Here is a 26,198-nt window from a genome sequence, read left to right as displayed (position 1 = left end):
AAAGATTCTAAGTAATAAAATAGATTTCTCTTTTTCATCTAATCATTTTAAATATTAAACATCAAGTTTTTCTTATTTATTGAAAACTTGTAGGGGAGAACGGGGTTATGGCGAACCCTAAAGGCAAACCTTAAGAAAATTATAAGTACTTTATCATTTTTAATAAAAAATATCTCATTTTGTTTAGCTCTATTAGTTTTATGATATGTTTAAATTTCAAAAATACATCTCTAATAATTTTTTCAAAATATCATTTTTCCTGGAATTTTTTTTGGTAACCAGTGAACCCTACCCGGGGACGAACAAGCCCTTGGTCGAGGCTATTATAAACACTGCTTAATTTTCCATATATAAAAGTTATATATTTTTTTATTAGGATATATTTAATGATTTAAAACATAAAAGTGTTATATAAAATCATTTAAAACATTCACAATCTTTGCAAATAAAAAAACAATAAAATTGCAAAGCCATGTAACTAATAACTGACATTGAAAGCAGTCTTGATTGTTATGCTTGATATAATTTATTTGTATACCAAACAATTATTTATCATATAATAACATTTTTTGATTTTTTTTCCTTTAGTTGGTCTATCCTTGGCTTTTTTTGCATGTCAAATTTTTAAAAAATAGCAAAAAAAAAGGTTCGACCTAACCCCATAAAAATAGCCCCAGTAGCACCACTTTGATTAAGATCATATTTTAAAGTATTTATATTATCAATTTTGTTCGGTTAAATTGTTATTCTATAAAATAGGATTTTTTCTTTTATATAAGATGATTTTTGTGTGGTAAAATTGTATATTAATCTTTATTTTTGAAAAATAGTAAAAGTGTAAAAAGTTACTGTTGAAGGTACGAATGATATAAAGCATTATAAAAATTCTTCAAGCGTCCGATAGAAATAAAAATTATAGCCGCATATGCAATATATAAGTATATAGTTTTGGTAAAAAATTATCTCTTAGAGTTTAATACTCTAGAAAATAAAGCCACTCTCACTATAACCCTGGGTTTATTATAACACCGGTCTCCCCTAATTATGGCATCAGAAATTTTTTAGCTTTAGCTAATAACATAAAATAATATCACAAAGTTCTTTCCAAAAGTGTCTTACTTTGTGGAATAAACAAAAAATGACCAATATGGCAGGTAACATCAAGAAATTGGGTAGGTATCTGATAAATTCTAGTGGAATTTGTATTACGAATCTATGGTTTTGCTTGATAAAATCTTATTTGAAAAACAAAAGGAGCTTGATGAGTTATATGATAACCATGGGGTTAGCTTGGTGAACTGGATTAATATTCCACTTTTTCCTAGAGAATTCAGGAATTAAACTTGATTCCAATTTTTCTTCTCATGTATAAATTTTATCATTATCAGATCTTTGATAAAATACATAATTTAGAAAATTATCGTATGTTTATATTGTTAGTGGTATTTAATAATGAGATTTGTTTAATAATGCCAAAATATTTTATGTTATAGTTTATGAATTTGAAGAAATCTTTAAAAATATATATGTCCGACTACATTTTTTTATCTTAATTTTCTAAAAGCCACTTTATAAAATTTAAAATATTTTGTTTTTATGTTATAGTTTATGAATTAAAGGAAATCTTTAAAAATATATATGTACGACTACATTTTTTTTATCTTAATTTTCTAAAAACCACTTTATAAAATTATATATTTTGAATATTAAGACAGGAGATTTCATAAAAAACGAATGACACGTTTCGGAGTTAATAAGATTTCAAAACGCGATGTTTTTAGCCGCCCGGTAAATAATCAAAATTTTTGATCTCATTATCAACTTTCTTCCAATAGTAGGAATAGGGCTAGTAGTCGTTTTTGTCAATATCATCATAAGCTTGACAATTTATAATTGAATTTATTAAATACCATGAGATAGCCCAACAAACACTTAACTTAAGTTATACATTAATAAATATTTTTAATATTTTATATTTTAAGATTGATTCTAGTAAAAGTTAATTTTTGCCCCAACAAGACCCAAACCCCAGGCTTGTAGATTACATTGGTTTATTAAGTCTCCTACAGGATAATTGTTATTATCAATAATACACCATTTGTATATAAATAATTCATAAAAAATTTCAAAATGTGATATTTTATTTTAAAAAATGTTTAAGTTTTAATGAATTTTTTAATTTTTTTTTAATTCTTTTGATTATCAACCACCTGAAAAGGTGAAAATTAAAGGGAATAAAAATAGAATTTAAAGCTATAATAGTCAATGAATACTTATTATATCATATTTTTAAGCATGATATAATTAATTCGACCTAATTCTACTAGCCCCTAGTTACTGATATGATTAACACGTTCCAGCGCTAAAAAAATACGTTGATAATTTTTAAAATTTTTTAAATAAAATTAGATGAAGGGGAACATTGGATTGAGACCTCTATCTTATTAAATATTTTGTAATCGTCAAAATTATTAATTTTATAGCTTTAAAACATAAAATCTTATCTTTTTTAAATTTAAACATTGTTAAATTTAAAAATAATAAATGCCAACTTCTGTTTCAAATATAAATCTTAAAATGATAAAAAATATATTTAATTATATATTTTGTTGGTTTCAATAGAGATGATATGTGAATTTAGTTCCAATTTAATATTTTGTAAGTCATTTTCAAATCATATTATTCTGCCTGAAAGGGAATGCCTACAATAAATATTTTTAAACATAATGATTATGAGACTTTCTGAAATGGGAAAAGAAGATTTTTTAATTTCATATTCTGTCTATTTAATTATTTCTAAATCTCACTGTGCAAATTGGTTTATTATTCATGATACGGTATTTCAACTTTAAGAGAGACAGAAGGCCACAAATCCATATTTTTATGCCGTTTAATATTATTTACTTATCTTAAATTCCGTATAAAACAATTTATAAAATACAGAGAAAATATTCAAAATAACGAAATTTGAAAATTTAGGGCAGGGCTTTAATTAATCAGAGCTAAAAAATGCAGACCGAAGAACACAGGTATATTAATTTACGACATTTATATTATTTATTTTATTACTAATTATGATATTGAAATATGTTAAATTCAATTTTGTCAGTAGGGGAGACTGGGGTTAGGTAAACCGTGGGGCTTGGCAAACCATTTAATATTATTTTAAAATTATAAACACTAGAAGGTTAAAATTTTATCCTAATATAGATTTTATTAGTTTACATCTATAGACAAAAAATCTTTTGAAATGATTAATTATTAAAAATTTTACTTAAGAAATAAAATTTTGATGAAATTTTCTAAAGATTTTTACATGACAGAATTTTAATTTTTATTAAAATATATATTCATTTATTTTTCCTTAAAAATATATATATATCTATATTATTTATCATTAATCATAATTAAAATTAGACATAAATTTGATATAAAAAATTAATTTTTTATTTTTATAGGCAAAATATATTTAAAAATGGCGTAAAATTATTTATGACCCAGACAAAATGTTTTTAAAATTATTTTATCCCTTTTTTTTATTCAATGGTGTTCTGAGAATTTATATTACAGCAACTGGCTTGTTTTTTAAGAATAGTAAAGATTCGAAAATTTTTGTCATTTTATTTTACATATTATTAAAATATTTTTATTTTTTATAGAAACAAATTACTCAATATATCATTTAAATAATTATGATTAAAAGTTATAAAGGTTTAAATCTAGAGATATATAATAACTTTGTTTACAGGCTTGATAAAAAGGTGCCTCCTACCTACTACTATAGGTGCGTAGAGAGAGATACTCACAAGTGTATGGCCAGGCTCACATGCCGAAATAATGAAAAAATTCCAAATAAATTCGATCACGAAAAATTTATAACGAAATTAAGCATAAAGCGAAAACAACTATCGATACTCCCAGTATGATTATCTCGGAGATATCGGCAAATCTAGATGAATCCATCGCAATGAAGATTCCTAACTCCAGCCTTATTAAAAGGATAATACACTGTACAAGACTCTCACAATCATCCACCACCGTGCCCAACTTCTTGGGCCGAATTAATTTTACCCTACGAATATACTATTACCGAGAAAGGCGAGAATTTTATCATTCATGATGATGAGGTAAAATTGAACAATTTGTTTAATTTTATATATTTCAACTGAAAATCAAAATTTGGTAAATTGCAAGTAATTATTTTAAAATATAAATTAAGATAAACGAGCGACTTTTAATATACTCCACTGATGGAAATCTTGAATTTCTCTCCTCATGTGCGATGTGGTTCGCCGATGGTACTTTTAAATGTACACCTCCTCTTTTTCATCAACTTTATATGCTTCACGGAGTAAAAAATAAAACGGTTTTCCCTCTAGTTTACATATTGATGACCGGTAAAAGGAGTGCGGATTACAAGCGAGTTTTTGAAATTATTCGATCATATGTAACAATCTCTCCTGATTTTATAATGACCGATTTTGAGTTATCGGAAATCAATGCATTCAAATCGGTCTTCCCGTTAACGAAACAAAGAGGATGTTTATTTCATTTTGGTCAAAGTTTTTGGAGAAAAATACAAAGGTTTCCAGAAATATCAATGCAATATAAAACCAATACACAATTTTGTTTATTTTTAAAAATGATGGTATGTTTGGCCTATGTGCCAGAAACAGATGTTACAATGGCTTTTGAGACATTAATAATGTCTCCGTTTTATCAAGAAAATGTTATTTTACAGCCGATTATTGATTATTTTGAAAACACATATATAGGGAAATCTTATGGGAGGGAAAGATTAATCCCAATTTTTCCCATTCCCTTATGGAATTGCTATACACTTAATGGCGACGCTAATACAAATAATTCTGTGGAGGGATGGCACAGGAGTTTTAATTCATTGCTGACTTCCTATCATCCTACAATATGGAGATTTATAACAGGTATAATATTAAATTTTCAGGTAAAAAATTTAAGAAAAAAATTCTAGAATAATTTAGTTTTTTTAAATTAAAAAAGGAAAATTGATTATACATTGAATATTTATATCATTTTAAGGACTTAAAAAGCAACAAAGTTTAACTGAGTTAAAAATTGTCCAACTACAAGGAGGTGATGATGAAGCTTCCCCAAGAAAAAAATACCGGAATCTCTCAGAAAGACTAAAAAGAAGAGTATCGGATTACAGAAATCGCGATATTTTATCGTACTTGAAGGGCCTAGCATCCAATATTAATTTAAATAATTTTACAATAATGTATTCAATTATAATAAAAAAATAAAATAGCAAATATATATTTTTATATTATTTTTTATTTTTTAGTAAAAATATAAAACTATATAAGCAGATAGCAGATTGTAATTGTATTCTCATATTATTATTATTAGATTTTTGTTTAATAATATATGAAGAGTTTTATAAATAAAATTAAATTCTATATATAAATTGAAACGCGAAAGTGAGATTTAAAAAAATTACTAATCAAAAATATTAAGGGTTGTAAACATTAATAAATTTTAATATAACGAGTTAGATTTCAGGCACTAGTATTGATCCCAAGTTCAGTTAGGGTTCCAGAATTTAAAAAAAATTAAATTATTATTTTAACAAAATATGAGTTAATAAACAAGTCATGTAATCTATTTATAAATCTTATTTCGTAGTATCATCAATTAACTTATATAAATCTTTAAAAAAATTGAAAAAAAATTATTGCACCTTTCATCTTTTTAAAGTAAGGTGCCAGAAGTAAATTATAGTTTGGTAATAACTTTATTTTTATCCAATTCCAAAAATGTCTAAAGATTTAATAGAAAAATATTATTTCAGCCGCTGGGTTATTTTTAAAAGGATAGCTTTATCAACGCCAAAAAAATTATACTTCTATTTAGCTATTTTTTACAGTACTGACAAAATTGAATTTAACATATTTCAATGTCATAATTAGTAATAAAATAAATAATATAAATGTCGTAAATTAATATACCGTGTTCTTCGGTCTGCATTTTTTAGCTCTGATTATTTAAAGCCCTGCCCTAAATTTTCAAATTTCATTATTTTGAATATTTTCTCTGTATTTTATAAATTGTTTTATACGGAATTTAAGATAAGTAAATAATATTAAAGCATAATTAAAATGTTTTTCACTATAATATTAAACGGCATAAAAATATGGATTTGTGGTATTCTGTCTCTCTTAAAGTTGAAATTGTTTTAAACCGTATCATGAATAATAAACCAATTTGCACAGTGAGATTTAGAAATAATTAAATAGACAGAATATGAAATTAAAAAATCTTCTTTTCCCATTTCAGAAAGTCTCATAATCATTATGTTTAAAAATATTTATTGTAGATTCCCTTTCAGGCAGAATAATATGATTTGAAAATAACTTACAAAATATTAAATTTGAACTAAATTCACATATCATCTCTATTGAAACCAACAAAATATATAATTAAATATATTTTTTATCATTTTAAGATTTATATTTGAAACAGAAGTTGGCATTTATTATTTTTAAATTTAACAATGTTTAAATTTAAAAAAGATTTTATGTTTTAAAGCTATAAAATTAATAATTTTGACGATTACAAAAGATTTAATAAGATAGAGGTCTCAATCCAATGTTCCTCTTCATCTAATCTTATTTAAAAAATTTTAAAAATTATCAAGGTATTTTTTTAACGCTGGAACGGGATAATCATATCAGTAACTAGGGGCTAGTAGAATTAGGTCGAATTAATTATATCATGCTTAAAAATATGATATAATAAGTATTCATTGACTATTATAGCTTTAAATTCTATTTTTATTCCCTTTAACTTTCACCTTTTCTGGTGGTTGATAATCAAAAGAATTAGAAAAAAATTAAAAAATTCATTAAAACTTAAACATTTTTTAAAATAAAATATCAGATTTTGAAATTTTTTATGAATTATTTATATACAAATGGTGTAATTATTGATAATAACAATTATCCTATAGGAGACTTAATAAACCAATATAATCTACAAGCCTGGAGTTTGGGGCTTGTTGGGGCAAAAATTAACTTTTACTAGAATCAATCTTAAAATATAAAATATTTATTAATAGGGTCTTTTGTAAAAAACGACTTAATCTAATCGTTAAAAAAATTGAGTATACCAAATTCCACATATTTTTTAATAAAATACGAATTTCATAAATAACAAGTGACGTGTTTTAGAGGTAAATAATTTTAAAACGCTACTTTAAATAAATATAGACAATTAAGCTGGTTTTCTGGTTTTTTGGAACTTAATAAATGGGTTAAATATAATTTGTCAAATATATATCACTATTGCATTGTGATAATGTTAGTTGTAATGCATTCGCGATATTGCATTAGCTATGATGCATTCGCGATAATGCATTCGCTGTAATGTATTCGCTCTAATACATTCGCTATGATACATTCGCTGTAATGCATTCGCTATGTTTTCGCGGTAATGCATTCGCTATGTTTTCGCGGTAATGCATTCGCTATGATGCATTCGCGGTATTACATTCGCTGTAATGCATTCGCTATAATGTTTTCGCGGTAATGCATTCGCGCTAATATATTCGCTATAATACATTCGCTATGATGCATTCGCGATAATGCATTCGCGGTATTACATTCGCTGTAATGCATTCGCGCAAATATATTCGCTATGATACATTCGCGGTAATGCATTCGCTATAATATCTTTTCGCGGTAATCGACATTCGCGATAATGCATTCGCGATAATACATATCGCGGTAAAAGTTTCGCGGTATTGACGTGATACGCAGCAATTTACCTGTCACAATTTTCCGGCTTACGGCGAATTAGTCATAAACTTTCAACAAATCATCTCCGAAGAGATATCCTAGGTAGGTTTTAGCAATTTTTTTTCCAATTCGGAGGTAATTTATCGAATTTTTTATGCATATATTTAAATAAAATGCAAGCGGCAAGACATTCAGACACTTATATTAATTAATCACCATTTAATCGTTAATATAAAAAAATCTTTATCTAAAGATTAAATGGCGTCTGAATGTCTTGCCGCGTGCAAGTTTTTTCTAAAAAATTGATTCGCCAAATTAATATCCTATTTTGTTTGAAATAATAAACAATTTCTGAAAAAGTTGCCTAGATTGGAAATTAATTGCCTTATCCGTTTTTATACATAAGGCTAATTAACCTAGTCACTAAAAATTTAGTTAAACTAAGCCATTTACTAATTTAGTTAAAACACACTGCTATGGTAATATTGTTAAAGATCGCCATATCTTTCTTCTATAAAAATTAAAATATAAAATATTTGTTAATTTTAAAAACACTCATATTTTGTGTTTGGCGGGAATAGGCAAATGCTAAGCCTGGGATCAGGTAAGTAATGTTTTAAAATATTTGCTTAAACCAATTTGATATTAGACTAGGAGCCTCCCGCGATGAAATAAAACATATTCTCATATTGCTGCCTGCAATTTAAATGATATATTTTTCATATATTAACTTTTTCGATGTTTTTCATTCTTTTTAAAAATCTAAAATTGCACTAATGAGCAAAATGAACTAATGAATTTTAAAAAATATTATAAAAATAATTCCTGAATATATATAATATTAAAACTGTGAATTTTGAATGTTATTTGAATCTAAATCCCAAACAAATATTTTTCCGGTGCAATTGCCAAGAGCTAAATACTATACAATAATTTTAAAATCAAAAAAATATCTATAAAAAATGAATTACTTTTTGAGATGGATCTTCATTCATCCTTATAAACCATAAATCACAATCACTTACAGGTATATCAAATAATTTATTGGCCTTGATATGAGGAGCAAGTTGTAAAGATTGTAGGCCATAATCACTTTTATGGTAATCGAGGCATATATTATTACTATACCGATTTGGATATTTTTTAACATTATCAATACTAGTTTGGTTGACGTTTTCTATAACACCGAATTTCCAACAAGTTATGATATTTTCACAAGACTATAATAGTCAAAAGTATATTTTAAATGAATAATAAAAATAACTTTAGAAAAAATAACATTTCCATGCCATAAGGAAGAATCCACATAATTTTTATGAATATCTCTTGTTGTGAGTATTGGAAAATGACTTAAAAGAGTTGGAAACGATATTTTGGCTCTAATTTTTATAAAGAAATTTTATTTTAAAATTTATTTGATTTAAATATAAAAGAGGCTAAAAATAATTTTGTAATATACAAAAACAGGAATATAGTATTACAAAATTTAAAAATTCTATATAATATATAAATTGTTAAAAAAAATTATTCAATATAAGAAAAATTATTCCCTAATGAAACGTCTAATTGAATCATATTGTGACCGAGTTGTTTGGGACTTCGGAACTAACATTTTTATCTATAAAACCTTTATATAAATCTTTCATATTTTTAATTTAAAAAAAAAATTTTTCAAATAAAAATTTCAGAAACCGAGGACAGGAATGTTTAAAAGGTAATAAATACGGGCCCTTGAAATTAGAATTTTTAAAAATTCGAACAAGTATACAATTTTGACTTATTCTGATAAATGATAAAATCTTTAATAAAAATGTGATATTAGTTAAAAGATATGTGAGAGGAGTTCAAAGTAGCGCGCTACCTCAATAGAGAAGTAGAACATTAATATTTTTCCAAAATTTTTTAAACAATTAAAATGAAAATAATTAAACGTTGAAATCTCGCGTTGCCACAAAATCAAGAAAATATAAAAAATTATAATATTGTTGATAAAAATTTCCAGTTTCTAAGCAAACATTGTAAGTCAATAGTTTAAAATCGTGAAAGAACTCCAATGTAAGTGCTGCATACTCATAACATTGTTTATGATTATAAATGGACACCAACTTTCTAATTCTTCAGAGAAGCGTAATCGGTTAAAGAATATACTTTTATCGATTTAATTCATGAATCATAATTTTGATTTACTGAGCAATATAATCTGCACTATGACTATTTTCTTATTTAAAACTATAAAATAGTTGAACAGATGTCATCACCATAAAATATATAATATTCTAATTTACAATTTTGCTCCAGATATTTGACTCAATTGATAAATGAGAAGATTTACCCTCTTATATTTGCAACCCTCGTCTCCATACTTTCTGATCTATAAGGTGTCCAGGCAAAAGTCTTCGCGTGTAAGGTGTAAATAGTATGTATTTTTTTTAACAAATACTGTCTTTGCAAACAATTAATCGAGCTCGGTTTTATTTAAAGTTCACTCTATCTATGAAGCATGTTATATAAAATTGGGGTTTTATCGTTTTGCTTATAGATAGATCAGATATTATGGAATAATATTCTCCTGAGGCAGAGGGCAAAATATTGTTGTTAATTTGATAGTTATTCTCACTAATTTCACCCAATTCTTCATCAGAATTAGAAGTATTATAATTTATTCGTGTAATTTTTTGTTGAGGTTATAGAATTCGAGTTCAAATTTAAAATTCCTTAATTATGGCAGAGCACAATTATAACAGCTTAATATAAATTTACCATTCTATCAACATGGGTATTATAGGACATATATCATATTTATTTATATATTAAGATAAAATTAGTGCTGTAAAGTAACGTCAAAAAAGGTAACGAGAAAAGGGAAGTCATTCGTTACCTTCTTCTTCTAGAGGTAACGAGTAACGGTAACGCGTTTCTTTTTTTTTGAGTAAGTTTTTTCTGAAAAAATATTTAAAAAAAAGAAAAACATATTTTATTGTAAGTTTTTTAATTCATATCAACCACCATTCCTTCATTTTTATTTTAAATACTCGTTAAATTTTCAATAGAATGTTAATATAATTAATATTCAATCAAAATTCAAAGTAAATGTTAATAATATTATTATTATTTTATAACTTATTTTAATAATAGATTTACTTCTTCAGATAAAGATGATGCAACCCTTCTCTGGCCCCAATTTGAAACATATTTTACATTAATAGAGAAAATTTAGGGTACAAAGTCTTTAAATTTAAATTATGTCTTAACGCAAACATTTCAACCTCAATGTCCACCAGTTCAAACTTAGAAAAACATATGAAGGTAAAAAGATGAATTAATATATAATTATTTTAAACAATACTTTAATAATAGAATATTAAATCATGGATATTATAAAATAACTATTAAAAGTATTCTTTCATAATATTTTGAAAAGCATAATCAAAAATATAAGCAATTAAATTATACTATAGTATAACATAAAATATTGGTATTGGTTCAAAATATTATATTGGTTTTAAACAATATCTTCTATTTCCTGTTTTAGTATTGCTATAGGTTTAACTACAAATTGTTAATAAATTTAAAGAATAAAATAGTGATTTTAAAAAAAAAGTTATATATATTTTTAAATAGGGGTGTACCGATACCACTTTTTGGAGGCCGATCCGATCCGATATCACATCTAATTTTATATTCTAAATACCAATGGTTTTAATTTTTAATATTCTTTTTTTTAATATAACATCTATAATTTAATTATACCATAACTTATGTCATTTAAATATATTATAATGATCAGTTATAGTTTATACTCAATTCTAAAAGCAAAATATATTTATTGTTAAATCACTTTATAATAGTAATAACATTAATCTATATACATAATAAATATATTATGAAATTGAATAAATATTTATAATATTTAACACAGAGATCTGCAAAGTTAGGCCCGGCCCGTAATTCTATTTAAAATAATCGAGTTCGGGCCAGGCCGGGCCTAATATTTTTTAAAATAATTTGGGCCGGGTCGGACCTTGGAAATTTTTTTAAATATATCTAATTTATCAATTTTATATTTAATTTTTATGTAAAATAAAAATATTTGATTTTATTTATTGAAACTAAACGACATATAACATATGTCTTTAATTTTGAGTAATTATAAATTAATTTCTATATTTAAATAAATTTGGGCCGGGCCGGCAAAACTTTTTTAAAAAAATTTCGGACCGGGCTTGAAAAATTAGGCCCGATGCAGATCACTAATTTAACATTAATATATCGAAGATTTCTTTTTGGAAATACCAAAATTTCCAATTTATCAGAAATCAGCCTGCGGCGATGGTAATTGTCAATATCACCAGCTTCACTAAAAACAAATAGTGTTGTTAAACGGCTCGTTTTGAGTTGATTATTTAAAACGGCTAGCTCAGTATTTTAGACAGAAAAATATTTCCTAAGCCTTGAGATTTCGTTAATATATGTCTAGACCTTTGTTCCTTCTATGAGCAAAATCTTCAGGCTTGTGTGATATTTTTCTGAATGAAATATTGAGTTTGCCATTTTTAAGAATCGGCTCAAAAAGAGCCGTTTAACAAAACTAAAAACAGATTCTGAAGAGATTATCGCACGCTTTTATAAACAGAATGCGCAAAAAAATAACAATATGGCAGATGTTTATTAATTAATTATTATTAAAAAAATATGGATTTCGATTATATTTATAAAAATAAAATAATGTTGTAAACGAACGCGTTCATTGAAGTTCGTTTATTTGAAAAAAATGATGAACGGCGTTCCTTTTATTTTTGACGAACTTTGAAGGTGAATGCGTTCCTTTTTTATGACGAACGCGTTAGAATTTAACGTTCGTTCAATTTTAAAAATATTTTTATTTATTTGAAAAATTTAATATTCCCGAATTTTTTTTAAAAATGTATTATTTATATTTTTTAATCGGCTGTGTATTTCCTTTTCACATTTCAATTTTTTTAACACATAGTTTATTAATCTGAATATTATTGTTTATATTTTAATTTAATAGATTAGCATAAGCATGGATATTATTTTTTAATCCTCATCAACTGATTCTGAAAATCATTACTATGGCCAAATATGATAAATGTTTTACATTTAAATCCTATATTGAAGGAACTAATCCAATGCTTATTAAGTGTAAAATTTGGGCAAAAAGTATTATATTGTCCTGCAATTAAACATCCAGCATTCAAACCTCAATGGCCATGGATAAAACTTCCACAGAACGAACATATTAAAAATAAACTTTCAGCGTTATTGAAAAAAATGCTTTGAAAACCCTAGAGAACTGTTAATTTCGAGATATCCTTTTTTTGTCGAGAGAGAATGGATTGGAGGATAACTTATCTCAATTTTTTGTAAATAACAAAACAATATGTTTTTAATTAATTGTCCACGTTAAAAGAGCTGTTTATTAAGTATAATACCGCAATCCCCTCATCTGCCGCTGTAGCGTGTTTTTAGGCTAATGCCGTATTAACTGCCAAGTGTTTCTGTCTATCAGATAAATATTTTGAAAACAATTGTTATTAAAATTTAATAATAAAAATTTTTTAAAAATAAAAATATCTTTTTATTCGCTATATTATATTATATTTATAATTATATTATATTTATAATTATATTATATTTATAATTATATTATCAAAATAAAACTATATTATATTTTTACATGGCTAAAATATATTGTATTATTAAAAAAAATATCATAAAATTTTGAACGGTTTTATGAACGTGAACACGTTCCTTTTTTGAACATGAACTTGAACGCGTTCGATTTTTTTAGAAATGTTTACAGCACTAAAAATAAATCAGTTTTGATATAATTTTTTCATAAAATTTTATTTTTGTTAAAGAGGGCACATTTTATATCGGATCGGCAAATTTTATAATATAGGTCGAGAAACAATATTTTAAAATGGGAAAAATATCGGCCCGAGCGTTAAAAAATATCGGTACATTCCTATTTTAAAATATATAGCTTAGTGAGGGATTAAAAAATGCAATTAAATTTTTTAAGAGATTTATCTTCAATTATTGAAAAAGCTAAGTTATTTTAAATAAAAAATTCAAGAATTAATAATATTTTAATTAATAAATTATAAGATGCAGAATCCATCCACATCAAAGATAAAAATAGCAAGCTGTTGATGAATTAGTTTTTAATTTTGTAATTGAAGAATTACAACTATTTTCAATTGTAGAAAACACTGAATTTATTAATATTAACAAAAACTTGCAGCCATCTAAAAATGTGATGTCTAGGCCTACTCTAGTATTAAAAATTAACAAAGCATATGACATGGCAAAGAGATTAGGGAATTTATTATGTATCACAAAAATTGTCTGATAATTGTGGATTCTTGGTCAGCTTATCATCAGCATATAAAATATATATTTTATAGATAAATAATATTGTCTTTAAAAAAGTTCTTCCAAGAGGTTTTTAGCTTGCTTAGTTTGTAAAAGGCTAAACCAAAAACACAGATTTGATTATCTAGCAAAATTAATCTTTAAAATGTTTACCACACATAAGATATAAAGTGACCAAATGCATTACCGATAATGCTAGAAATTATAAAAAGCTTTCAAGTAAAAAAATTATAATATATTTATAAAAATTTAATAGAGTATATGAACAAGGAGAGGAATCGGATGATGAAATAGTTTCTCTGCCATTATTTCATCTATTTGAAAATCAAAATACTAATGATGTATTGTATACTTACCTAAGCATCATTCCTGTTCAGCACACACCTCTTATATCTCAATGCAAGTGTTGATATAGAAAAAAGAGGTAACGATGTCCATTTAAAAACCATTTCAAAATTTTTTCTAAGTGTAAGCTATTGTGGAATAAACATGGACAATATTCAAACTGTGCAGCCAGTTTTAAGGAAGATATCTAATTAAACCTGTTATGACAAGATGCAACTGTTTTTATAACTCCGTGAATGGATTGTCTTATTAAGGAGAATTGCCAAAAATTTGACAAATCTTGTGATAAATCTGAATTACAGAGATTTTCAGATAACGACAAGTGGTTATTGGGTGAATATTGTATGATTAGTGTTAATTAAGAAGTAGATATAATATGATTTTGCAGGTTATGGAACCGATTGTTATGGCTCTTTCAATTTTAGAGAGCTAGGAAAAAATTAATTTGGGATATCTCACTTCCACGATAAATATTATAATATTAACATTTAAAATAATGGCTTTAAATAATTTCAAGTTCTGTAAGCCACTTATTATCCTGGAAGGCATAGATAAAAGGTATACAGTCAGTAGCGTAGAGATAGGGAGGGGCGGGTTTGGGGGTTGAAACCCCCCCCCCCCATAACCTCCGAAAACATTTTTTTTAAATTATTTTCTTATTGCTAATAATCTTATTTAAAAAATGGTTTCAATTTATAAACAAAATTATATACGATATGAAAATGAAATATATTTAAAAAAACAAATAAGAATTTTCAATTTTAAATGACAACATAGTTTAAAAATATATATTAAAAAATATATGTAAAATAAATAACAATAAAAATATATTGTAAATTTTTTCTCGCATAGTTAAATTAGATATTTATAAATTTAATAATAAAATTTATATTGTACTAATTAGATAGTTTTAAAAATTAAATTTATTTTACAAAAAGATCTTATATTATTATATATTCTTTTTGTATAGTTTTATTTATATTAAATATTGTAGGTTAAAAATAATTTTTTTTTATATTAATTTTTTAAGTAATGAGTAATCCGTTACTTTTTTGAATAGACAGTAAAGCATGTTCCTTTTTTAAAAAGGTAACGAGTAACGGTAACGCGTTTCTTTTTTCAGACATAACGCTTACTAGATAAAATAAATTCAATAATGAGAAAAAATTTTTATTTTTTTATTTTAAATGAAATTAGAATACACTGTGAAATTCTTATATTTAATATAAAATTATAATTATTTTGATATCTTCGTTGAGACAAATATATTTTTATTAGCTAATTAGATTGATAAATGTTTAAATATGTCAGAGACCTATGGGCCAGGCAGTATTATAATTTTTTTAAATATACCAGGGTCGGCCCTAAAAAAAATTTTTTTAAAAAAAATACCCAGGCCATATATTTGAAATCGCCATTTTGCTATATCTATATGTAATATATATTAAAAAAATATTAGGCGGGTAAATTTATTTTTAAAAAATCCGAGTCGGGTTTAAAAATAAAAAACCCAGGACGTGCCGAATATTTTTAAAAAAAATACCGGGCCGGTCCGTGCAGAAGACACCTCTGCAGGTCTCCGAAATATATATTAGTTAAAAATATTTAATCATAAATGAAATTTTAGAATTAATTGTATTTGGCCAGGTTAAATATACCTTCCTTGCCAACCTTGATTTTTAGAGTGTTAATTTTTTGATATATTACCCATATCCGTATCCTTTAAAATGGTTTGATGCCTCAATCAAGTCATTCATTTCTTTAGTATTTATGTTCCAAATTTTGAGTGAATGATCCATACCTGAGGATAAAATCAAGCTCCCATCGTGATTAAAGTCCTAAATACAACATTATTTTTTGATACAATATTAAATAAATCATTATATTTAAATATTGAAGATCAAAAGACAGGTCCTTAAAATGGATCTTAGGTCCGGACCATAAAAATTTAAATATAAATTATATTTTAAACTTCAATGATAGTTGTTTAGCAATGATTGAGTATATAAAATAAAAAATAATTCTGTTAGAAGATATAATAAATAAAGCATTGCATTGTGAGCATTAATTATTATTTTTCCAAGGAAAGAAATGCAACAAAATATTTTCGTTATAATTTTGATAATGATTCATTTTTAAAAAAATATGTCAAAGGAATAAAACAATTTTTTTTAACAGCCTGCCTATTTTTTTATTTAAACATTTTGAACCCGCTCGTCCAAGTTAAATTGACCTGGGTGGGTTAAATGTTGCTCATTACATACTTCATTTTTACCCTCCTCCCCCTCTCCTTACAAAAAAATCTCATACTTTGGTCATTATATTCTTACAGTCAATAAATAAAATTTCTTAGGATTCTATTTATAAATATTATCTTATGATATATAATTGATATTTATAGGCGTTCTATAATGAATTTCGAATAAGAGATGAAAAATAATTATTGTTCTTTGTTCTTTTAGAATTAATCATGTGATGTTTGGTATATAATAAAATATTTTATTGGGTTTTGGAGTGGTATTACATTATACTTATATATATTTAATATTAAATGCAATCATTACATTTTTTAATATTTTTGGAAAACGGAGATGATATTTGGGAAAATTGTGGGGCAATGTAAATGTATTAATATCAGAGTTTCGAACCGTTAAGCATAACGGTTCGGTTCGTTCCAGTTTTTAGTTTAAAATTTTATAAAGGTTTTGTTCCATTTCGGTTTTTTTTAAAAAAATTTATATCGGTTAGGTTCGGTTTATAATTTATAACGGTTCTTTTCGGTTTGTTCCGGTTTTTAAAAATTTGATTTTTAAAAAAATTAATCATTAACCATGTATATATTAATTTTAGAGAAAAATCTTTTTAATTTATAATTTCTTATTTAATTTAACCATGATAATCTAATAGATATTTTTATTAAACTTAGTAAATATAAATTAGACAAATTAATTTTTTTTATTTCATAAATAAATAAGATAAAAACAAACATGCATAAATACAATGATGAATAAAATAAGGCATAAATATAATAAAATGTATACTATTTATGTTTAAAAAGAGAATTAGAACGGATAACTAAAATATTTTCTAATATTTCAGGATTTAATTTAGTTCTCAGCGCAGAGAGTATAAACTTAAGGCTAGAAAATGCTCTTTCTACGGATACCTGCGTAGCTGGAAGCTAACTTATAAAGTTCTGGCATACTAGTTCTAAATCGCTAAAACAAAAATCGCTAAAAATTGGGAACATGGATTATATCTCCTAGAAAATTTTTAAAGTAAATTTGAAATTAATATTAATAGATACTAGGGGACTAAACACTTGTATTTAAATTGAAAATTTAAAAAAAATCGCTAAAATGGAAGAAATATCATCCAAATTCCCAATTTAAAAATTTTCTAGGAGATATAAGCCATGTTCCCAATTTTTAGCGATTTAGAACGGGAACCATTTCCCAATAATTCAAAAGATTAGTATCTTTTTCTAATCTCTCTAAATTATCAAATGACCGAATTATATATTCTATTTCTATACATTTATTATAATTTTCTAAGCCCTGAGAATTATTCTTATTAAGACTTTCATGCGACTTTAATAAATCTTCAAAATCATCATCTAAATTATCTTTCGAAAGCGAACACGTAGGCGTATTTAGAATTTCAATATTCTGATTATTTAGACTTTGTATCAAGTTCCAAGTTTTACAAAGATGTTCTCTGGCGATCTCTCTTTCTTCATATGTTAAAAATTTTATTTTAATAATAAATAATTTATAATAACTTAAATGAATATTAGAATTCTGAATTTAAAAAAACAATATGATTATAAATAAAAAATTATTATATCATTAAAATATTGCTGACCTTTTATTTATTGTCAATTCTATGATCCAAGTTTTTATAATGAGATAAAAAATAAACTTTATAATATAAAAATAAATGTAAAAAGTTGATTTCTATTAGATGTTAATTATTAATAGTAGAATCATTTAATTTTTTCCTAAATTATTAGCAAGTATTATAATAAAAGCTTATTAATAACTTATATGTTATATATATAAACTTGTTAATTAAGCCAAGAATAATTATGTGTGATTTTAAGATATCTTATCAAATTAACAGATAATTTGCTTAATCTCTAATAAATTAAGTATTTAAAGAAAAAAAAAATAAACTAGTATTAATTGATATATAATGTTGATAATATAAAAATATTTAATTTGAAAAGAAATCACCAATTTAAAAAATGCCTCCAAGGAAAATTAAAATTTAAAATTTAGGTTAATAATTAATTCTTTTTTAAAACCGTTTTGAACGGTTCGGTTCGCTCTTTTTATATTTTCTTTATAACGGTTCAGTTAATGTTACGGTTCAGAAAATCATAACGGTTCATTCCGGTTTGGGGGTTCGGTTCGAAACCCTGAGATCATGGAATATTAGAAATTATATAAAAAAAAATTTGAAAACAAAATTATATTTGTATGAAAAAAATTATAAATAATAAAGTAGAGAAAAATTGGAATAGATGAAAAGGAAGATAGGAAAAAAGAGAAATTTAAATACCATAGGTTTTGAAAAGATAAATAATGTATTAATTTAAATAAGAAAATATTAACATAAAATTAAATTATATTGTCGTAATTTTTAAAGGGATCAGAACTATCGGGGATCAAGACGGGTTTTAAAGCTTTAAGAATTCAATTTTTTAAAGGATAAAGAACTATATGGTATTATCACGTTTGAACCATGGTATAGAAGAATCTTAATTTAAAAGGCGTTTTGCTTTATTTTTTTAAAACTAATTGTTATTATTTATTTTCAATGTTGTTTTTTTGGCCTTATGAAATAAGATATATCTAATATAGGGTATCAATCTATAGTTAATCAAAAGATATATTCAACTGGAGATCCATCTCTCCCCCTTAATGAGTCTAAGTCTGGAAGGGAGGGGGGTCAGAAATATTTTTATCAAAATAAAATATCGATATGGGTATCAAATAATTGCTAATTTTAATATCTTTTGACTGAAAATCTTTATTCTTGGTCTTGATGGGTATGACTTGGTTTGGAGGGTGAATGGAGGAGGGGGATGTTGTAAAAAATAATTTTTTCTGATATGGGTATCAAATAAAAGGTAATTAAAATATTTTTTATTGTAATAATAATAATCACTCATAGAGGGCGGATCTAGGTCATGGGGGGTCAGGAATTTTTATCAACACAAAATATAGATAAATAAAAGTTTTAAATATCTTTAGATTGAAAGTATTCATTTTTTGTATGGGTGTGACTTGGTCTGGATGGATGGAGGGGTAGGTGTAAAAGATAATTTTTTTTTGATATGGGTATCAAATAAAAGGTAATTAAAATATTTTTTTGTAATAATAATAATTACTCATAGAGGGCGAGTCTAGATCTTGGGGGTGGGGGGGTCAGGAATATTTGAGTGATTAATATTATTTCAATAAAAAAATATTTTAATTACCTTTTATTTGATACCCTCATAAAAATTTTTTTACCCCCCCCCTCCCAGACCAAGTCATGCCCATCAAGACCAAGAATGAAGACTTTCAGTCAATTAGCTATTATTTGATACCCATATCGATATTTTATTTTGATAATAATATTCCTGACCCCCCCCGACCTAGACTCGTCCATTAAGGAGGAAAGATTACCTCCAGTTGAATAGATCTTTTGATTAGCTATCGATTGATACCCTATATTAGACATATCTTATTTCATAAGGCCAAAACAACATTGAAAATTAATAAATAACAATAAAATTAAAAAGAAATAAAACGAAACGCGCGTAAAACGCTTTTAAAATAAAATTCCTCTTTATCACGATTAAAACGTGATAATACCTTATTATCATTCCTTAACTTAAAACCATAATTTTTTAGTTATTCCTTTAAAATCCGTGATGATCCCGGATAGTTCTGATCCCTTTAAAAATTACGACATACACTATGGGCCATAAATGACTGTCCACCCTGCATTTTTACATAAAAAAATTATTAACTTAAAACTTTTTAACTTATTTGGGTAAAAGCGAATTGATAAATTAATTTAAGATGTCTAGACATGTTTAGAAATAAAAAACTCGGAATTTCTATAAATCTTTCTATGAAATTTTAACCTTTGAAAATAACATGTTAAAAATGACCAATTTGGTAAAATAGGGTTCATTAGTTTTTTTCAGCAACAATTTTAAGTTGCCCATTGTTTTTCGGAAGAAAGTCATTAATCACTAATCTGCTTATTAATACCTATTTTTAATTATTTTAAAAATAATTCCTAGATTTTTTTTTTGTTTTAAATCATTGTTTAAATAAACTTTCAGTCTTTAAATATTTTAACGAACATTCGACCAAAATGATTAAAAGAAGAGAAATTTCTATTCCAACTAAATGCAAAATAATTAATTTACACATAAGTGGTAAAAGTAATCGCCGAATTGCCAGAGAATTAACTCTAGCTCGACGAACAGTCGATTGTATACTTAAAAGATTACGCAACAATAATACAATATCGAATCCAAAGAGGCCTGGAAGACTCCGCAAAACAACTTTAAGCGATGATAGGTATATAGCAAGGATCAGTAAACGCAATCGACGCCTTGTCGCCTCAAAGATAGCTGCGGAGATTAATCTGGCTCGGGAAAACCCGATAAGTGTCACAACTGTGAAAAGGTGCCTTAGGAGCTTTGAACTTTATGGTAGGGTAGCGGTCAAATAACCAATCTTGAGCAAAAAAAATATACTCAAGCGATTAGACTGGGCACGAAAACATTAATTTTGGATATCTGCCAACTGGTACCACGTCTTAAGGAGTGATGAGTCAAAATTCGAAATCTTCTGTTTTAAAAGAAGGCAATATATCGGCCGTTCAGCTGGAGAGCGAATGAACGATCACTGCGTAATTCCTACAGTCAAGTTCGGGGGTAGATCAGTTATGGTGTGGGGGTACTTTGATGCCGGGGCAGCTGCCGACATTGTCAAAATTAAGGGAATTCTTAACAAGGAGGGAAACCGTCAAATCCTTGAGGACCATGTGATTTCATCAGGAAAGTGTTTGATATGGAGTAACTTTTTATTTCAACAAGATAATGACCCAAAGCATACATCCAGGCTATGCAAAGATTATTTACAAAATCTACAACAGCATGGTTTTCTCGAGTTGATGACTTGGCCATCCCCAGTCTCCCGATCTCAATCCAATCGAACTTTTAAGGATCACCTTGATCGACAAGCGCGAAAAAGCCCACTAACTCATTCGCACCTTTAGGAAGTATTGCAGAGAGAATGGAATAATATCACTTCCGAATATTTAAAAAATCTCATCGAAAGAATACCAAAATTTTTGCAGCAATTATTAAAAATAAAGGTGGTCATTTTGATGAGACCAAAATTTGATCTTAATTAATTGCTATGTCTTTTCTTTTTTGTAATTTTATGCAATAATATGTAAACTTATAAATAAATTCGATAAACCTCATATTATGTGTTATTTGTCTTATTTTAGAAAAATTTTAAAAAAATGCAGAGTGGGCAATCATTTATGGCCGGTAGTGTATATAAAGAAAGATTGAAGGTAGGAAGGTGTCGGTTAAGATGTTGTTTTTTATTTAGAAATTTAAATATTATATAGTTTATATATGTTATGTATTATATATATGAATAGTTTATATAGTTGACAGATTTATGAAAGTAAAGTTAATGTTTAATTTAAAAGAAAATTTTAATCCAATTAAAAAAGAAAGAGAGGTTTGGGTTTATTTTAAAAAAAATTCACAAGTTATTTAAAATTGTTAAATATTTAGCAAATAAAGGATAAGATAGAAAGTAAAGTATAGGTTTAAAAAGTTTTCAATTGTCTTAATTGAGTGAATTAAAAATAAGTGTAACATGTGTTTATATGAATTTTTTTTAATGATGTTTAAAAAATTTTTTGTACCATTGGATATGGTATGGGTAAAATATTTTGATTTTAATTTTTAAACCCAGTGTTACCTTTAAACTCATTACTCATTGAATGTCGTTATAGGTATTCCGTCATAGAAAAATTAGACTTCAAGATATGCAGGACAGAAAAGATTGCTTAATATTTAAATTTTGGATTATAATTGACATGAATAATTTTTTTTTGAAATATACCATAAAAAGGAATATGATAATATTGATATTTTTATAAAAAATGGTGAAAAGAAAATTATACATTTGAATTATGTAAATAATGATAAATGAAGAAAATAAAGAAATTGGGTGATTAGGATGGATTGATAATCAAGAATGTGTCATAAATAGTTCAAGTTTTTAAATAGAAAAATAATGTGTAAAGGTAAATTGATAATATTTTTGATTTTATATATATAAATGTGGGTTTATGTAAAAGATAATAATAGAGGGAGTCATTATATAATATTAGAATATTTTTATGTTTAAAATTTTGATTCAAGGTTTATATATACATGCGTAATATTGTATATATATTCTTGATTTTATGAATATAAATGTGGATTTATAATAATGGAGAGAGCCATTAAATAATATTAGAATATTTTTATGTGTTAAATTTTGAAAGTTATATAAATGAAAAGAAAAAAATGGGCTATTTGATATTTTAGATCAAGGGAAAGTAGTGTAGTTCATCATAAAATAAAATTTTGTTAATTGGGATCAGAAAATTTTGTGTTTAATATTTGAAATTTAGGATTATGATTGATAGAGAGGAAATATATTTGGGATAATGTAAAAGGATTGAATAATGTACATTTTGGATGTAATTAATAAAATTTTGTTAATTGGAATCAGAAATTTTGTTTAATATTTGAAATCTAGGATTATGATTGATAGGGAAGAAATATATCTGGGATAATGTAAAAGGAATGAATAATTACATTTTGGATGTAATTTTAAAAAAAAATTTGACATACTTTGTGTAATATTCTGTGTAATCAACTCAATGAACTACAATGATGCAATGGATCTATGACACATTAACTAATTAACTATTTTATGATAATCAACAGTAATTTTCTGCCCAATCAACTATAATGATTCTGTCCAATAAATTAAAATGATGCTGGATAAAGGATTCCAAGCTTAAAATAGAATGATCATGATTGACCAATGAGGCAATGGATAAATCAAGCTATGACTCATTAACTATAAAGATATAATAATAATCAACACCGCAAATGACAACTATTATGTATGGTCAAGAAAAAATGGGTTGACAGCTCAATGAAAATTATGTATGGTCAAAGAAAAAATATAGAAGTTCCTGAAACAAAAAGAATAAAATTGAATGAAAATAAATAATAATAATTTTTATCTTTCTTTTTGATCATTATTTTATTAATTTCTCAAGTTATAAACGTTCTTCAATGAATTTTGAATAAGAGATGAAAAACAATTATTGTTCTTTTAGAATTAATCATGTGATGTTTGGTATGTAATAAAATATTTTATCGGGTTTTGGAGTAGTATCACATTATACTTATATATATATATATAATATTAAACGCAATTAATATATTTTTATGTTTTAGGAAATTATCCAAATTAATTGAGCCATTATAACCTCTTCCAGGGTTACTATTATTCAAATATTGATTGGCAGGCTTCAACATTTTCCTCATAAAAATAGAACAAACATATCAAATTAATTGATCATACTCACATTTTAAAAAAAAATTATTTCAGGGACGAGAACCCTCCTTCTAAAAAAATGGGTTCGGGTTTGGGTTCATTGAAAAATCTTTGAACCTAGTTCGGGTTCTCATGTTTAAATTTTCCATAGTTGTTAATCGCTATTAAAAGTTGCGCGCTATCGCTATTTATCAAAAAAATTAGCGCGCTATTAGCTACTATTTTTAAAAGTAACTTTAGCTACTTTTTATAAAAAAAATTTAGAAACAAATTAGTTTTATTTTTTGCTTATAATGTTATTGTATAGTAAATATATAAAAATCAACATTTATAAATATTAAAATTAGTTTTGATTATAAAAAAATTTATGTAATTAAAATATATATTTATGGTATATAGGTTTTTACCTTATGTTATGAGTCCAACTATTTGCCTAGGTACATATACATGATATCTGGATATCTGATAACTCTACTATTAGAGCATCTTTCATCACTTTAAAGTTATCTGCTATTTTATTCATTAGTGTCCGGCGACATAAAATTGTTTTAACAGTGGATAGATTTTTAATCATCATGGTAAATGATGGATTATCAACCAAGGACATTGGCTGAACTATATCAATTATAATCAACAATAACTATCAGCCAATTTCTGAGAAATATTGGCATTTGTATTAATTAATTAGTGAATTGAATTAGTCTCTTTGGATGTAGAGCCGACTATACCAAAATTATTTAGATGTTTCTCCATTTCCTTAATACTATTGGCATGAAGTCTTATAAAATAAATACTATTAGAATGTAAAAATGACAATTTACCTTTAGGTGTTTCTTGAGGTTATAACTGGATTGAGTTAAAAAAAAATTTTTTTTCATTTTAAACAAATAAATTTGAAGCTAATTTTTGTTTTTATATTTATTATAAATAATTTTTCAAATCTAGGGAATGGGAAATTTGTATTATAGCTATTAAGAACATTTTCTTCCATGGTATCTTCCATTTCATTAATATCATTGTCTGAATCACTTTCAACGATTTGGATATCCATAGGCAATGACATTTTAAATTATTAACAAGTGATTTAGGTTTATAATACAAATAAAAATATATTTCAATTTTAAAATTAAATATAATAAAAATTATAATTAATTATAATATCATATTTAAATTTTCATGTTTATACTTACCTTCATTATATTTTTTGAGCGCTACTTTGCTACTTTCAAAAAATGTAACGCGCTAAAAAAATTAAATAATTACAAAAAAAGTAGCCGCTATTTAGCTATGGTAAATGATCATTTTAAAATTTTCAAAATAACGATAAAAATAGGAGTATTGAAATTTATTTATTATTATTTAATAAGGTTCTCGAATTGAGTGCGGACCCTGTATATAAGTATTGATAAATATTGTATCTGTCTACGGACACATTTTTAAAATGGTTCTGCATCTAGATACGTTTTAAACGATGTATCGGTATCTAGATCCATTTAAAATGTATCTTTTAACAACTCTGGTGAAAAGATATAAAAATTATTTATAAATTATTAGTTCGCTTCTCGTTAACTTCCCAATGAAACTAGTAATTATGGCCAAAATTATTTCATATGAATAAATTTTAAAAACAATAAGTGCCTCATATCCCTGATATTTATAAATAAAAATATTCTTTACAGAGCTTATAACTTCATCTCGATGTCCATCAACTCCAGAAAAGATAGAAATTAATGTTTTTGTTCTGATATTCCAAAGTCGTAATGAGTGATCTGAATATTTAACAAAAATATTTTACCGTATTACTTTTAAAAAAATTAATTGGAATTCAAAATAAAATTATAATAAATTTTTGTGATTTCGTCAAACTTATATTATAGTTAAGAAATACCTTTACAAGACTGAATCCCAATAATTTCGATAACATAATCCACCAATAGTTATAGGAGCAGGATTTTAGGCGCTAATTATACCATTTTAAAATCGGCAGAATAATTAAAAAATCTAATTCTATATGTCCAAAACCATT

At 25.5% G+C, this 26,198-nt stretch overlaps 1 protein-coding gene across 3 annotated transcripts in view; it reads right to left on the bottom strand.

Moving 5' to 3' along the window:
* LOC135923570 (polycomb protein esc-like) overlaps window positions 1-26,198 on the bottom strand; it is a 58,340-nt gene that overhangs the window by 8,041 nt on the left and 24,101 nt on the right. Inside the window, exons 6-10 of one of the 3 annotated variants that reach the window (XM_065458394.1) lie at window positions 25,862-25,941; window positions 16,227-16,357; window positions 9,040-9,154; window positions 8,747-8,995; window positions 8,624-8,697 (exon numbers count right to left, since the gene is read on the bottom strand). In XM_065458394.1, coding sequence (XP_065314466.1) covers window positions 8,624-8,697; window positions 8,747-8,995; window positions 9,040-9,154; window positions 16,227-16,357; window positions 25,862-25,941 — 649 coding nt within the window. Of the gene's footprint in view, window positions 1-8,623; window positions 8,698-8,746; window positions 8,996-9,039; window positions 9,155-16,226; window positions 16,358-25,849; window positions 25,942-26,198 lie in introns of all 3 variants that reach the window. The other 2 variants (XM_065458392.1, XM_065458395.1) reach the window with 2 other exon arrangements.

This window comes from Gordionus sp. m RMFG-2023, chromosome 2 (genome assembly GCF_954871325.1).
Source record: "Gordionus sp. m RMFG-2023 chromosome 2, tfGorSpeb1-WG-v2, whole genome shotgun sequence".
Lineage (NCBI taxonomy): Eukaryota > Metazoa > Nematomorpha > Gordioida > Chordodea > Parachordodidae > Gordionus > Gordionus sp. m RMFG-2023.
The sequence above is the reverse complement of the archived record's forward strand: the minus strand, read 5'-3'. Positions and strand labels throughout refer to the sequence as shown.